The 13,444-nt window shown below is 44.0% G+C and overlaps 1 protein-coding gene and 1 long non-coding RNA gene across 8 annotated transcripts in view; one reads left to right on the forward strand and one right to left on the reverse strand.

Annotated features, from left to right (window-relative positions):
- Positions 1 to 1,320, forward strand: part of TMEM51 (transmembrane protein 51) — a 46,972-nt gene extending 45,652 nt beyond the window's left edge. For all 5 annotated transcript variants that reach the window (XM_017667086.3, XM_036999588.2, XM_017667085.3 and 2 more), the window contains one exon: positions 205 to 1,320. In XM_017667086.3, the coding sequence (XP_017522575.2) occupies positions 205 to 607 (403 nt within the window). In that variant the 3' untranslated portion in view covers positions 608 to 1,320. The remainder of the gene's footprint in view (positions 1 to 204) is intronic.
- The window catches only part of LOC140848822 (uncharacterized), a 40,697-nt gene that overhangs the window by 18,005 nt on the left and 9,248 nt on the right, over positions 1 to 13,444 (reverse strand). For 2 of the 3 annotated variants that reach the window (XR_012130000.1, XR_012130001.1), the window contains exons 1-2: positions 3,440 to 4,694; positions 1,889 to 2,343 (exon numbers count right to left, since the gene is read on the reverse strand). This is a non-coding gene — a long non-coding RNA (uncharacterized lncRNA). Of the gene's footprint in view, positions 1 to 1,888; positions 2,344 to 3,439; positions 4,695 to 13,444 lie in introns of those variants that run through there. The other variant, XR_012130002.1, reaches the window with a different exon arrangement.

A 13,444-nucleotide genomic window follows, 5' to 3' on the forward strand; every position in this document is an offset into this window, starting at 1 on the left:
TAAAGTACCTGGAAGAGACCCCAGCTCATAGCAAACACAGTTGAAATGTTAGCTTTTATTACTTCGAGGACCCGTGTGTTGTTGACAAGTCTGGTGTATGTGGAGCCAGTGCCCACCCAGGGTTTGGAGCCCGTCCCTTTGTGACTTTTACTGACTTGGCACATGCTCACGCTCTCCGTGTCTGCATTTGTTGCTGTCTTGCAGCCAGGAGGAGGAGGCCTCATCAAGGTACTATGTCCCCAGTTACGAGGAAGTGATGAACACAAACTACTCGGAAGCCCAGGACCTGGACCAGAACCCAAGGATGAGCATCTCTCTGCCCTCCTATGAGTCCTTGACAGGGCCCGAGCAGATGAGCCCCACGACCACCAGGGCCGCGGCGGAGGCCAGCCCTGGGGGCCCGCCTGACAGGCAGAACTCCAAGCTGGCCAGACGCCTAAAGCCGCTGAAAGTTCGGAGGATTAAATCCGAAAAGCTCCACCTCAAAGACTTCAGGATCAACCTCCCGGACAAAAATGTGCTTCCTCCCTCCATAGAGCCTTTGACTCCCCCGCCCCAGTACGATGAGGTCCCGGAGAAGGTCCCAGACGCCCGGCCACCTGACTGAAGCCCCCCTCAGGCATGTTCCCTCCTGGCGCTCACCCTCCACACCAACAGACCCCCCAGTGAAGCCACTTCAGCCAGTTAAGAAGCGGAGGGGCCAGATGCGCACTGAGCAGTTGGGGTCTGGGGTGGGCGGGGGGGGGCGGTCCCTGCAACTCAGGGGTGGCTGTGACGGCCACGGCACCTCACATACAAGCGCATCGGGGAGACGCGGCTGGGACCCTGTGACGTTGTGGACCCCCACCGTGGGAGGCATCTTCCCCAGGTTTCTCTTCAACTCTGAATTGTTGGCCACCGTACTCCTCTTTCCAGTTCGGAAAGGATACCTAGCAACTGGTTTAGATGGTGATTTTTGTTTTGCTTCCACTAAGACTGTTTTGTTTCAAAAAGAAAAACAAACTATGCCTTTACTTTCTTCAGTGGAGTCCTGAACTATGGGTAAGAAATATGACTCAACTTTGTAGGAAGGACATGGGCCTTTTGGTGATTTAAGCAAACCCAGAGGCTGAATGATTACGTGGGGGTGGGGCTCTCCCAGAGCCCCAGATACCGTCGCTTCTTTGAGGGCCCAAGGCCTGATGACACAGAAGGTCACGGTCTTTACTGATACATTGTCCTGGTCTCCTGTGTAAGAGGAAAACTGTACGAGATGACTCTGTTCCTTCTAAAATGCCATGCACCTGAGCATTTTTGTAATAAAATATTTTATATGTAGTACATTTGGGTGCTGGATTACTTGAGCAGTTCTTCCAATACAGACTTGCTGAGGGAGAAATGTCACTGACAGTAATAGCCAATATGTATCACACAGGATCTGCCAGCACTGCGCTAGGTATTTCACTATGTTATCCTGCTTAACTACCATTTGGTAGGTTAGCTCGTGGAAGCTCACAGAAATAGTTATTAGCTCACTGAATTACAGGGCCCCATGACACACTGCCTGTAAGTGGCAGAGCTGGGATCCAAATGGAGGCTCTCTGGCTGCAGAGCCTGAGTTCTTAAACACTCTACTTAGTGTGCAAACCAGTGTTTAAAAACTTTTTCAGACTTTGAATGAGGACCTGTGCTCCCCCCTTTTTCAGACTTTGAATGAGGAGTCAAGGTTGTCCCCACCAACCCAAAGGCCCAGTAGAAAGCTCCGGTTGTTTAGACAGCAGCTCTCTACCCATCTAAACATCCTTGCAACCTCCCCCTCCTGAGAACTGACCCAGGAGCGAGAGATGGGCTGTATGATCATGGAGGGTGGGTAAGTGTGACCTCATGGAGAAGGCAAAGTGCTACGTACCTGGAGAGCCTGGGACAGCAGTTCAACTACTGAAAATGCCCAGCGGGTGGCAGGCTGCTGAGGCTGGGCCAAAGGAGAGGGACGGAGACGTCTGGGAAGACAGACCTGAGTCCAGAAGTGCCTTCCTGGTATTGGTGAGCATGGAGCAGATCTGCTGGGAATCTGCATGGCTAGAAGCTTGGTTGGCAGAGTGAATTCTTAGGCCCTGGATGACGGGAAGAGACCACAGTTAGAAAGTGAATCACCTTGTTTTTTCAGGATTGGCAGCAGGGCCTAAATTTCAACCTTTTAATTTTCTTATGCAAACCCACCTATTCAAAAGGGAGCCGCAGAATCTGCTTCGTGGCCTGGGACACCCGGAGGCTTGGTTTGGTCCCAGCGCACTACTGAGCCAGCCTGTGGCCCGCTGTGTGTCTCTGAGCTGCACTTGTCCTTTAGTTACTCGGCGCTTCCTCCTGATGGGAGGACAAACAGGGAGAAAGAAACAGGGACTAACAAGGTTCTAAACGGGCTGAGAAACCACTTTGCAGAACCACTTTCATGTAGAATCTGCATATAGACATCCTTCAGGGTGTCTGCCCGGCCTAGACCCTCCTCGGGAGAGAAAGAGGTTGGGAGCAAATACTGGGCCAAAGACATGGTGGCCCCCAAAGACATCAGGCCCTGATCCCTGGAACCTGAGAATGTTACCTTATAGGGTAACATTTTTGCAGATGTGATTAAACTGAGGATTTTGAGATGAATTATCCTGGATTATCCAGGTAGACCCTACATGCCATCCGCAAGTATGAGAGGTGAGGGGGGAGATTACAGAACAGAAGAGGACGAAGCAGCGTGACAGGGAGGCAGAGGTCAGAGTGAGGAACCTACGAGTCGGAACGCCAGCAGCACCGGGGCCGGAAGAGGCCAGAACGTGTTCTTCCCAAGAGCATCCTAGGGAGCGTGTCCCCTGTAGAGAACCCTTGATTTTGGCCCAGCTGATGCTGATGCTGGACTTCTGGTCTCCAGAGCCATGAAAGGGTAAGTTCCTGTTGTTGCAGACCACCAAGTTTGTGCGACTGTTACAGGAGTGTTAGGAGATGAACGCAGGGCTCAGCCATCAACCAGCCCCCTTTCAATCTGAACACATCTGGATTCTACCTACAGGCAGGGGTACTATGGAAATAGCATTGAGGACCCTATTTGCCTTGTATGTGTAGAAATGATCAAGTAGAAAATTCTTATTACTCAGAAAATACAGATATTTAGCATGTAAAATATAGAACATAGGTTTACCTCTGTCTAAAAGGAAGGCAGAGAGAATGTTAGCTGGGAACGTTAGCTGTAGGCTGGAGTCCAGAGCAATGCCTAAAGAGGTTAGGAAGTTATCTGCACTATGATACAAAAATGGCCAAAGCAGGGGGCTTCCTTCATCTCAAATTTCTTCAAGGCATACTTGTTCCGTTTGCTTATCGGTTTAGACCTATCCGGGCTCTCTCCTTGTCATCATGCTTTTGTTCTTAAGGTAAATATAAGAGCGCAGAGATATGGGAGAAAATTCAAGCCACTCACCTGTTCTTGGGCCCTACATGGCCCCAAGGCTGTGAAAGAGAAAACTCCTACCTAGCAGTTCCACCCCCCACAGACGGAGGAATCTGAGCCGCCATGCTGATGTCATATGACATCATCCTCTCAGGTCACAGCTGATTGGACCTGAGGTATGTGTCCACCTGACCCAGGCAAACCAATCAGAAGCAAGGCTGGGCTAGGCTCTTCTCTCCCAGGAACTGGTCCGGGGATGGATGGAGAGGCCACTGGGTGATGTGGTCTCAGGGACTAGGGGGCCATTTTGGGGCCAGTCATGATGGCCCACAGGTGAGGGAAGCAGGGGAAGCTGCTGTGCAGAGAGAAGGATGCTAACTGCTGGAAGAGGCAGACCTGAACAATGAGACCTTCCAGATGGCTATCTCCTGATGGCATTTTGGTCCTTGGACCTTGTCCCTGGAGAAGCCCAGCTGTACTTCTGCTCTTGGCTCCCATTAGAGATGCTGCGTCTTCCCCATAAATTCCCCCTTTTAGCCAAGGCCCTTGAAGCGGGCACTGCTTTTGCATCAGAGGCGCCACTGGCCCATAGTGGGTACTCCACCTGTTCTCGATTTCTATTCTCATTTTTCTCAGACAAGTCACAGTTCTGACTAAGGGGAGCCGCAAGCACTAAACAGAAGCGAAGGGTTGCTTTGGACCATGACTGTGACCGCAGCAAAGCACTGCCTGGTACGTGTGCAACTAAACTGACTGGGTCCACCCACCGGTATGTACTGAGCTCCTGTTGTATGCCAGACACTGTTCTAGTCTCTGGGGACACAGCAGTGGAGCTGAAGCCCTGCTCTGCATAGGAAGGGTTCTTACTTAGGCAGAGCTCCCCAGAGCGGGTCCTGTGACTTGGGTGACACTGACCATTGTCATTTTGCACTGGCTATTTGAACTGGGTAAATAAACTTGAAAGCCACAGAGAAGCCACGTGCACAGAGAAAGCTGGTCTGCAAGAAGAGACTAATGAAGCAGGGCATCATGGAGCAAACGGCCCGAGAGATCAGCTGCTTTGCATTTCCTGGCCCAGGTTCTCCTTATTCTGGCGATACCCTCTGCCCTTTGGGTCTATAGGATGCCCGGGCTGCTTTCAACAGAGCCCCTATCTTTGTCTAAACAAGCTGGAGTGGGAGTCTGTTACTTGATGCCAAATGTCCTGAGACAACTTAGTTCTGGATGAACAAGCAGGAGATGGCAAAGCCAAAATCCACAAGTGTGCAGGCAAGACTGAAAATGGGACACCATCGTGTCACTGCAAATGGACAGATCAATTGAACCACGGGCTGTAAAGGGCAGCCCACAAAGCCCTTCTGAGGATTAATAGACTCATTTGTTGCCTTAAAGTCCCTGACAAGGACCATTTAGCTTGGAGGACAGACCGTGCTGGTATTCAGGTGCAGAGTTAGGGAAGGACAGCCCTATTCTACCGGCAAGCCCCGAGGGTGAGAGATGGCTTCCTAGCACAGAGGACCGCTTTAATCCTAGTGCTGCCGCTTCGTAGGAGGATGACATTGGGCAAACCATTTGGCCCTGCTGAGCCTTGATCTCTTTACCAGCAAAATGCAGGTCACTAATTTTGAGGTGGGCACCTGAGAAAACCACAGGTAAAGTACCTGCGTTGTACCTGGCGTGGAGAAAAGCAAGGGCTGGCGGCAGCTGTGACTAGACGACAGTCTCCTGATGGAGAGCCTGAAGACCAGCACTTCTCGAAGCGTAAGCCTCACTCTTAGTTCTGGGAAAATTCCAGGTGCCCTGTGGGTAGTCGGGCAGCCTGTGAGCAGCCTTCACAGAAAGCAGTACCACGAAGATGGTGGCAGGCCCACATGATTAAGGCCAGTTGAGGCAGCCCTGGGGTCAGCCTAGAGCGAGGCTCGGTCCCTGAGTTCTGATGATGGGAATGCCCATCACAGACAGTGGACAAATCAGTCCGTTTTGTTTGATTTTCAGTCTAATGCCACGTCATCGGTATTCAGAACTGAGTGGCTCATACTAAGAAGGTGAATCTCAGGAAACTGCAGCTGTCGGAATTTTAGAGGCCCCCCCTTCCCTGGTGATTCCTCAAGCGTGTTTGCCTGGATTTTATTGGGTGGAAATGAAAAGGGTCCCTTACTAGATCCATCTGGGAATCCCCAAGATAAAATGTATTCATTCAACACATTTTTACTGAGCACCTCCTATGTGCAATATGCTGGGCAAAAGCTGCTAACAAGCCAAGTCCCTGCTGGCACAGAGGCTACATTCTGGGTGGAGGGGCACAAGGGGTGAACAAATAGATAAATATTATGATAGAACACCAGAAAACTGAAGAAAAATGAAGCAGGGTATAGACCAGGAGGTGTTGGGGAAGCCTGTTTGGGTGACCAGGAAAAGTGTGTGAGGATGTCACACTGGAGATAAGTGGGGAGTGAGCCCCATGGATATCTGGGTGCAGAGAATTCTAGGAAGTCCCTCATATGCTTATGCCCATTATGAATCTCCAAGCAGATGCAGTAGGACATAGCATTTCCCAAACCAATCTGGCCACAGAACCTTTTCTCCCCATAGAGCATCTTCCATGGTCAATTTTCGTGGAACACACTACAGAGAATGGTGATGGAGCCGAACCCAGTAATTCTACAGGGGAAGAAACGGGCCCCACAAACAAGAAACTTGCCTAAAGCCCTAAAATTCACTGATGAAGTTGCCCTCTAGCTTTCTAGCTGTGTGGTATCAGATCACAGATCACCAGTGAGGGCAAGCCACTAGGATATCCCAGCACCTGACCCACAGGGAGGGAACCAGACCTGCAGACCCAAACTGAGCCAGGCACAGGTACCTGGAGCCTCTAGCTCTTAGACCCACCCCATACCTCCCTGCATCTACTCCCCTGTAGGGAAGCTTCCGCCCCTGAGGAGACACCCACACCCCCTCATGACAGACAAATGCATGTTTTCCAAAGTTCTTGCCACCTGTGCGGATGGTGGTTTGCAAGACACACCCACATCATCCAGAAATGCCCTCCACGTTGAGCCTACGGTGGAAAGCTGTTCCCAACTCCTTGTAGCAATGCAGCTGGCCTAGGAAATGATGTCCAAGGGTGCCTGAACCTGGGATGGTAATTGACATTGAGCTATTGCACATCAGTCTCAGGTTCTCCAATAATCCATGGGGAGCAGCATTTGGGAGACCTGCCCCCTTAAGACATTACAGAGCAAGGTGACCAAGAAAGGGAGGGAAAGACACCAAAGTATGAGCACACAGCATGTAGATGCAAACCTATCCAGAAAAGTCACGATAGAGAACATATGTACACACACACACCAGAGCCTTTAAAATGGAGCACTTGCAACAAGTTTGCTTGGGCCCAACCAAGCTGCCCGCCACTTGTGTCTCATAAACATACCAACACCCCGGATACACGGACCCCAGAACTCTGCACGTTGGAGGAAGACAGATGGATAACAACACGCTGATACAAACCAACCAACTCCCAAATGCAACGTGATTGATAAAACCTTCTCAGCTCCCTGTGGGTCTGTTAAACATGCCCATGAACACCAGACTGGACATTATCACCTTAGATTAGAGGTTCTCCACCAGAGTTGATTTTGCTCCCCAGGGGGCATTTGGCAATATTACAGTGGTTGGAGGAGGGCTGCTTCAAGCATCTAGAAGGACAGAGGGAACTAAACATTCTACGATGCAGGGGACAGTCCCCACAACAAAGAATTATCCTGCTGCAGATGGCAATAGTCACACGGTTGACGAATTCTGCCCCAAAGGGAGATACATTCTCTTGGGCAGAGGGGACTCCAGTTATAGAGCCTGGCCACCCAATTTGGCTCCATCAAATGGCAGGAAATAGTCACCCTAGGAGATCAGCCTCAGTGAAGTATTTATCATTCTTCTTTAAAAAACTCACTTCTGCAAAGACTGTTGCCCTATACCCCTCTAATCCAGAACTAAATCTAATTCTCCATGCATGATATAAACATCTGTTCCCTCTCCTTTTCTCCATCCCCAGTCCCAACTCTGCATTAAAGTCTGGAATTTATTAACTAGAATTTAAAGGTTGTGGGAAAGACAATGGTCAGTAGAACTTGCAGATGTAAATACATTTTGAGAAAGTTTAGTTTATTTAAAAGCATACTTAGAACTAATGAAAGGTACATAACAAAATAAAATAATTAGAATACAATTTGGGAAGCAAAAATTATGGCAAGACCTTTTCTGAACTATAGGCCTTTCTTCTCAGAAAAGGAAAAAGTCAAATAATACAGGCTGCTTCTCAGAGATAAGCTGGGCTCAGTACTGTATAATTTGGGATGTGCCTGGAAACTTTAAATCCAAAAGAATATTCTTAGTGTTTATCTTCAAGATGTCTTATTTCAGTATGCATCCTTGGAGGTTGTATCCAGTCAAGAAAAATCATTAGCATCTACTTTAACGAAACACAAAGAGAGAAAAGTAATGTAATGTTGTGATAACAAGCTTTTTCCTTCACTTTTCGGATAAAATCTGACAAGCCGTGAATATGTGTTTGTAAGAGAAATTGTGTGAATACTTGATATTTCTAAGGAAATGAATTTTAAAAATGCATCTGCCTTATCTAGTTCCTGCTTGTTTCAAAATTGAACAATAAAATAAAAACCTGAATTAAAAAAATTTTTTTATTAAGGTATCACTGATATACACTCTTATGAAGGTTTCACATGAAAAACATAGTGGTTTCTACATTCATATTATCAAGTCCCCCCCACACACCACTGTCCATCAGCATAGAAAGATGCCACAGAGCCACTACTTGTCTTCTCTGTGCAACACTGTCTTCCCCATGACCCCCCACACACCATGTGTGCCAATCATAATGCCCCTCAAACCCCTTCTCCCTCCCTCCCCACCCGCCCTCCCACACCCCTCCCCTTTGGTAACCACTAGTCCCTTCTCGGAGTCTGTGAATCTGCTGCTGTTTTGTTCCTTCAGTTTTGCTTTGCTGTTATACTCCACAAATGAGTGAAATCATTTGGTACTTGTCTTTCTCCAACTGGCTTATTTCACTGAGCATAATATCTTCCAGTTCCATCCATGTTGTTGCAAATGGTAGGATTTGTTCCTTTCTTATGGCTGAATAGTATTCCATTGTGTATATGTACCACCTCTTCTTTATCCATTCATCTGCTGATGGACACTTAGGTTGCTTCCATTTCTTGGCCATTGTAAATAGTGCTGCAATAAACATAAGCATATGTCTTTTTGAATCTTAGAAATTATATTTTTTGAGTAAATTCCTAAGAATGGAATTCATGGGTCAAAAGGTATTTCTATTTTTAGTTTTTTGAGGAATCTCCATACTGCTTTCCACAATGGTTGAACTAATTTACATTCCCACCAGCAGTGTAGGAGGGTTCCCCTTTCTCTGCATCCTCACCAGCATTTTTTGTTCTTAGTCTTTTTGATACTGGCCATCCTTACTGGTGTGAGGTGATATCTCATTGTGGTTTTTATTTGCATTTCCCTGATAATTAGTGATGTGGAGCATCTTTTCATGTGTCTGTTTGCCATCTGAATTTCTTCTTTGGAGAAGTGTCTGTTCATATCCTCTGCCCATTTTTTAATAGGGTTATTTGCTTTTTGGGTGTTGAGGTGTGTGAGTTCTTTATATATTTTGGATGTTAACCCCTTATCAGATATATCATTGACAAATATATTCTCCCATATTGTAGGATGCCTTTTTGTTCTGTTCATGGTGTCCTTTGCTGTACAGAAAGAAGCTTTTTAGTTTAATGTAATCCATGTGTTCATTTCTGCTTTTGTTTCCCTTGCTTGAGGAGATGCATTCAGGAAAAAGTTGCTCATGTTTATATTCAGGAGATGTTTGCCTATGTTGTCTTCTAAGAGTTTTATGGTTTCATGACTTACATTCAAGTTTTTAATACATTTCGAGTTTACTTTTGTGTATGGGGTTAAACAATAATCCAGTTTCATTCTTTTGCATGTAGCTGTCCAGTTCTGCCAACACCAGCTGTTGAAGAGGCTGTCATTTCCCCATTGTATATCCATGGCTCCTTTATCATATATTAATTGACCATATATGCTTCGGTTTATATCTGGGCTCTCTAGTCTGTTCCATTGATCTATGGGTCTGTTCTTGTGCCAGTACCAAATTGTCTTGATTACCATGGCTTTGTAGTAGAGCTTGAAGTTGGGGAGTGTAATCCCCCCAGCTATATTCTTCCTTCTCAGGATTGCTTTGACTATTTGGGGTCTTTTGTGGTTCCATGTGAATTTTAGAACAATCTGCTCTAGTTCATTGAAAAATGCTGTTGGTATTTTGATAGGGATTGCATTGAATCTGTACATTGCTTTAGGCAGGATGGCCATTTTGACAATATTAATTCTTCCTACCCATGAGCACGGGATGTGTTTCCATTTATTGGTATCTTCTTTAATTTCTCTCATGAGCGTCTTGTAGTTTTCTGAGCATAGATCTTTCACTTCCTTGGTTAGGTTTATTCCTAGATATTTTATTCTTTTTAATGCAATTGTGAATGGAATTGTTTTCCTGATTTCTCTTTCTGCTAGTTCATCGTTAGTGTATAGGAATGCAACAGATTTCTGTGTATTAATTTTGTATCCTGCAACTTTGCTGAATTCAGATATTAGATCTAGTGGTTTTAGAGTGGATCCTGTAGACTTTTTTATGTACAATGTCATGTCATCAGCAAACAGTGACAGTTTAACTTCTTCCTTACCAATCTGGATGCCTTTTATTTCTTTGTGTTGTCTGATTGCCGTGGCTAGGACCTCCAGTACTATGTTGAATAGAAGTGGGGAGAGTGGGCATCCTTGTCTTGTTCCTGATCTTAAAGGAAAAGCTTTCAGCTTCTCACTGTTAAGTATAATGTTGGCTGTGGGTTTGTCATATATGGCCTTTATTATGTTGAGGTGCTTGCCCTGTATACACATTTTGTTGAGAGAGTTTTTATCATGAATGGATGTTGAATGTTTTTGAATGCTTTTTCAGCATCTATGGAGATGATCATGTGGTTTTTGTCCTTTTTGTGGATGTGGTGGATGATGTTGGTGGATTTTCTAATATTGTACCATCCTTGCATCCCTGGAATAAATCCTACTTGATTGTGATGGGTGATCTTTTTTATGTATTCTTTAATTTGATTTGCTAATATTTTATTGAGTATTTTTGCATCTATGTTCATCAGGGATATTGGTCTGTAATTTTCTTTTCTTGTAGTGTCTTTGCCTGGTTTTGGTATTAGAGTGATGCTGACCTTTTAGAATGAGTTTGGAAGTATTCCCTCCTCTTCTACTTTTTGCAGAACTTTAAGGAGGATGGTTATTAGGTCTTTACTAAATGTTTGATAAAATTCAGTGGTGAAGCCATCTGGTCCAGGGATTTTGTTCTTAGGTAGTTTTTTGATTACCAATTCAATTTCATTGCTGGTAATTGTTCTGTTCAGATTTTCTGTTTATTCCTTGGTCAGTCTTGGAAGGTTGTATTTTTCTAGAAACTTGTCCATTTCTTCTAGGTTATCCAGTTAGTTAGCATATAATTTGTAATAGTATTCTCTAATAATTCTTTGTATTTCTGTGGTGTCTGTAGTGATTTTTCCTTTCTCATTTCTGATTCTGTTTATGTTTGTAGACTCTCTTTTTTTCCTCAATAAGTCTGACTAGCAGTTTATTTTGTTAATTTTCTCAAAGAACCAGCTCCTGCTTTCATTGATTTTTTCTATTGTTTTATTCTTCTTAGTTTTATTTATTTCTGCTCTAATCTTTATTATGTCCCTCCTTCTACTAACTTTGTCCTCTTTTGTTCTTCTTTTTCTAGTTTCATTAATTGTGAGTTTAGGATCCTCATATGGGATTGTTCTTTCCTGAGGTAGGCCTGTATTGCAATATACTTCCCTCTTAGCATGGCCTTCACTGCATCCTACAGATTTTGCAGTGTTGAGTTATTGTTGTCATTTGTCTTCATATATTGCTTGATCTGTTTTTATTTTGTCATTGATCCATTGATTATTTAGGAGCATGTTGTTAAGCCTCCATGTGTTTATAGGCTTTTTTGTTTTCTTTGCATAATTTATTTCTAGTTTTATACTTTTGTGGTCTGAGAAGCTGGTTGGTACAATTCTAATCCTTCTAAATTTACTAAGGCTCTTTTTCTGGCCTAGTATATGATCAATTCTTGAAAATATTCTGTGTGCACTTGAGAAGAATGTATATCCTGCTGCTTTTGGGTGGAGTGTTCTGTAGATGTCTGTTAGGTCCATCTGTTCTAGTGTGTTGTTCAGTACTTTGCCTCCTTACTTATTTTCTGTCTGGTTGATCTGTCCTTTGGAGTGAGTCATTTGGTGAAGTCTCCTAAAATGAATGCACAGCATTCTAATTTTCCCTTTAATTCTGTTAGTATTTGTTTCACATATGTTGGTGCTTCTATGTTGGGTGCATAGATATTTATATGGCTATATCCTCTCATTGAACTGACCCCTTTATCATTATATAGTGTCCTTCTTTGTCTCTTGTTACTTTCTTTGTTTTGAAGTCTATTTTGTCTGATACAAATACTGCAACTCCTGCTTTGTTCTCTCTATTATTTGCATGAAATATCTTTTTCTGTCCCTCCACTTTTAGTCTGTGTATGTCTTTGGGTTTGAAGTGAGTCTCTTGTAGGCAGCATATAGATGGGTCTTGTTTTTTTATCCATTCAGTGACTCTATGTCTTTTGATTGGTGCATTCAGACCATTTACATTTAGGGTGATTATTGATAGATATGTACTTATTGCCACTGTAGGCTTTAGATTCGTGGTTACCAAAGGTTCAAGGGGCACTTCTTTACTATATAACAGTCTAATTTAACTCACTTATACACTATTACAAACACAATCTAAAGGTTTTTTTTTCTTTTCCTCCTTTTTCTTCCTCCTCCATTCTTTATATATTAGGTATCATATTCTGTACTCTATATATATCCCTTGACTGACTTTGGGGGTAGTTGATTTGATTTTCCATTTGCTTAGTAATTAATTGGTCTACTTTCTTTACTATGGTTTTATTTTCTCTGGTGGCAGCTATTTAGCCTTAGGAACTATATAGCCTTCCATCTATAGCAGTGTCTCCAAAATACACTGTAGAGACATTTTATAATCTTTCAACTTTTGCTTATCTGGAAATTGCTGAATCCCTCCTTCAAATTTAAATGATAATCTTTCCAGATAGAGTTGTCTTGGTTCGAGGCCCTTCTGTTTCATTGCATTAAATATATCATGCCACTCCCTTCTTACCTATAAGGTTTCTGCTGAGAAGTCTGATGATAGCCTGATGGGGTTTCCTTTGTATGTGATATTTTTACTCTCTCTGGCTGCTTTTAATACTCTGTCCTTATCCTTAATCTTTGCCATTTTAATTATTATATGTCTTGTTGTTATCTTCCTTGGGTCCCTTGCATTGGGAGATCTGTGCACCTCCATGGCCTGGGAGGCTATCTTCTTCCCCAAATTGGGGAAGTTTTCAGCAATTACCTCCTTAAAGACACTTTCTATTCCTTCTTCTCTCTTCTTCTTCTTCTGGTACCCCTATAATGTGAATATTGTTCCATTTGGATTGGTCACACAGTTCTCTCAATATTCTTTCATCCCTAGAGATCCTTTTTTCTCTCTGTGCCTCAGCTTCTTTGTTTTCCTGTTCTCTAATTTCTATTTCATTTGCCATTTCCTCTACTTCATCTAACCTGCTTTTAAATCCCTCCATTGTATGTTTCTTTTTGGATACTGTATTTTTCAATGTATTTTCAATGTATGTCATTCTTGAATTCCTCCCTGAGGTCTTGAATATTTTTCTGTAGCTCTGTGAGCATGTTTTTTATTTTTATTTTGAAATCTCTTTCAGGAATATTGGTGAGTTCAGTTTCACATGGCCCTCTTTCTGGTGTTTGTGGGATTTGGGTTTGAACCAGATTCCTTTGACAATTCATATTTGCAGGTGGCACC

The sequence above is a fragment of the Manis javanica genome, chromosome 4 (assembly GCF_040802235.1).
Source record: "Manis javanica isolate MJ-LG chromosome 4, MJ_LKY, whole genome shotgun sequence".
Classification (NCBI taxonomy): domain Eukaryota; kingdom Metazoa; phylum Chordata; class Mammalia; order Pholidota; family Manidae; genus Manis; species Manis javanica.